Source organism: Lotus japonicus, chromosome 6 (assembly GCF_012489685.1).
Source record: "Lotus japonicus ecotype B-129 chromosome 6, LjGifu_v1.2".
NCBI classification, from domain to species: domain Eukaryota; kingdom Viridiplantae; phylum Streptophyta; class Magnoliopsida; order Fabales; family Fabaceae; genus Lotus; species Lotus japonicus.
Window position 1 is genome coordinate 43768567 of NC_080046.1, and position 1963 is coordinate 43770529.

Sequence of the window (1963 nt, forward strand, 5' to 3'; positions counted from 1 at the left end):
TTGGGTTTTGGGGATTTTTGAGTTTCGAGCCGAATTTCACGTTTTCGGCCGATTCTTAGGGTTATCGGCCAATTTTTAGGATTATGGGTCGATTTTGGGTTTTCGGTCAATTTTTTAGGGTCGGGGCGATTTTTAGGGTTTTGTGCCGACTTTTGAGTTTTCGGCCGATTTTTTTCGAGCTGGGCCGGTTTTTAGGGTTTTCGGACGACTTTTGAGTTTTCGGCTGATATTTGAGGGTCAGGTCAATTTTTAGGGTTATGGGCCGATTTTTGAGTTTCGAGTCGACTTTCACGTTTTCGGCCTATTTTTAGGGATTTCTTGCCGTTTTAGGGTTTTCAGCCGCTTTTTAGGGTTTTGTGTCGACTTTTGAGTTTTCGGCTGATTATTGAGAGTCTGGCCGATTTTTAGGGTTTTCGACTGATTTTTAGGTTTTCGGCAGATTTTTGGGTTTTCGGCCGACTTTCGGTTTTTCAGCCACTTTTTAGGCTTTTAGGTCGACTTTTAAGGTTTCGGTCTATTTTTGAGAGTCGAGCTGATTTTTAGGGTTTTCGGCCGATTATATTAAGATAAAAACAATTAAATGAAGGAAATTCATTTATATTACCCAAACAAAGAATTTTACAATTGAGCGAATTTCAACATTTTATCCAAACAATAAAATTTGAAATTCAAGGGAATTCAATTGAATCATTTGAATTCCCTAGCATTTAAAATCACTTGAATTTCTACAATCCCTCATCCAAACACAACCTAAGAGTATTCTTTTTTAGTTTTTTAATTATAAGCACTTAAGAGCATTTTCCTTTATATATTTCCCCTTCCTATAATTTCACTATACAGTCCTTATTTAATAATCGCCAGAACCCAGAAGAGTGCCGACAGAGAATAACAACAGTAGACAAAGAGAGTGATCATTTTACTAAGATAACATTCAATTTAAGAATTATTTAATTTCAATTTTACAAAGTAAACATATTCACTAGCTAGCAGAATTAATGTTTGAAGCAAACAAGAGAACAAATACGTGAGCACATAAATTAAAGTGACATTTGTTATTAATATGAAAAGCATGAGAATATAGCTAGCTAGCTTTAGTTTTCTTCTTTATATTCATGGAAATCCTCCTCCAGCTCCTGCTCCACCACCAAACCCTCCACCGGCTCCGGCTCCGCCTCCAGCTCCGCCGCCAAGTCCACCACCACCACCTCCTCCAAATCCTCCTCCACCTCCTCCTCCAAGTCCACCTCCTGCTCCAGAACCTGCACCACCTCCAAACCCAGCTCCTCCTCCAAACCCTGATCCTCCACCAACTCCACCTCCACCACCAAACCCTCCACCGCCACCACCACCAAGCCCGCCTCCAGCTCCACCACCTGCACCGGCACCACCACCAAACCCACCTCCTGCACCTGCACCACCACCTGCACCACCACCTAACCCTCCTCCTCCTCCACCACCAAAGCCACCACCGCCTCCTCCACCAAGCCCTGGACGGTGGAAGAAAGTCTTCTCATCTCCAAAGGAAGCACTCTTATCATTCCCAAGCTTCCTTGCACCAATGGTACAAACAAAAGTACCAAGAAGCACAAGAAGAAGAACCTTAGAAGTCATCTTGTGCTGGAAATTAACCTTAGTAAATTGGTGTGGAGTAGGAGAAGATAGTAGGACGTATATATAGCAATGCCAATGGCAAGGTTTACAACCATTTAGAGCAAAGTCTTCATGGATGAGCTAGCATGCTTTAAATTGAGTCATCTTCTTAACCATGCAAATACAATTAAGCGTTGGGTAAAATAAATGCATCCAACTGCCTCCATTTGAAAAAGAGACACCACCCAACTGTTCTTGTCTCAAGGCCCCACCTCTCACTTACCTGGCTTGTTCACATGAGAATTTTCAAGTTGCTCAGTCAGAGTAGTCTTTTGATCTGTTTCCGTATGGGCTATTCCCCTGCAGCCAACAG

General features: G+C 42.3%; 1 protein-coding gene across 1 annotated transcript; it reads right to left on the reverse strand.

Annotated features, from left to right (window-relative positions):
- Positions 1 to 914: 914 nt before the first annotated feature.
- On the reverse strand, positions 915 to 1734 carry LOC130723548 (glycine-rich cell wall structural protein-like). Its single transcript, XM_057574649.1, has one exon. The coding sequence runs from the start codon at positions 1609 to 1611 to the stop codon at positions 1111 to 1113; it is 501 nt and encodes a 166-aa protein (XP_057430632.1). The 5' UTR covers positions 1612 to 1734; the 3' UTR covers positions 915 to 1110.
- Between the last annotated feature and the right edge of the window lie 229 nt (positions 1735 to 1963).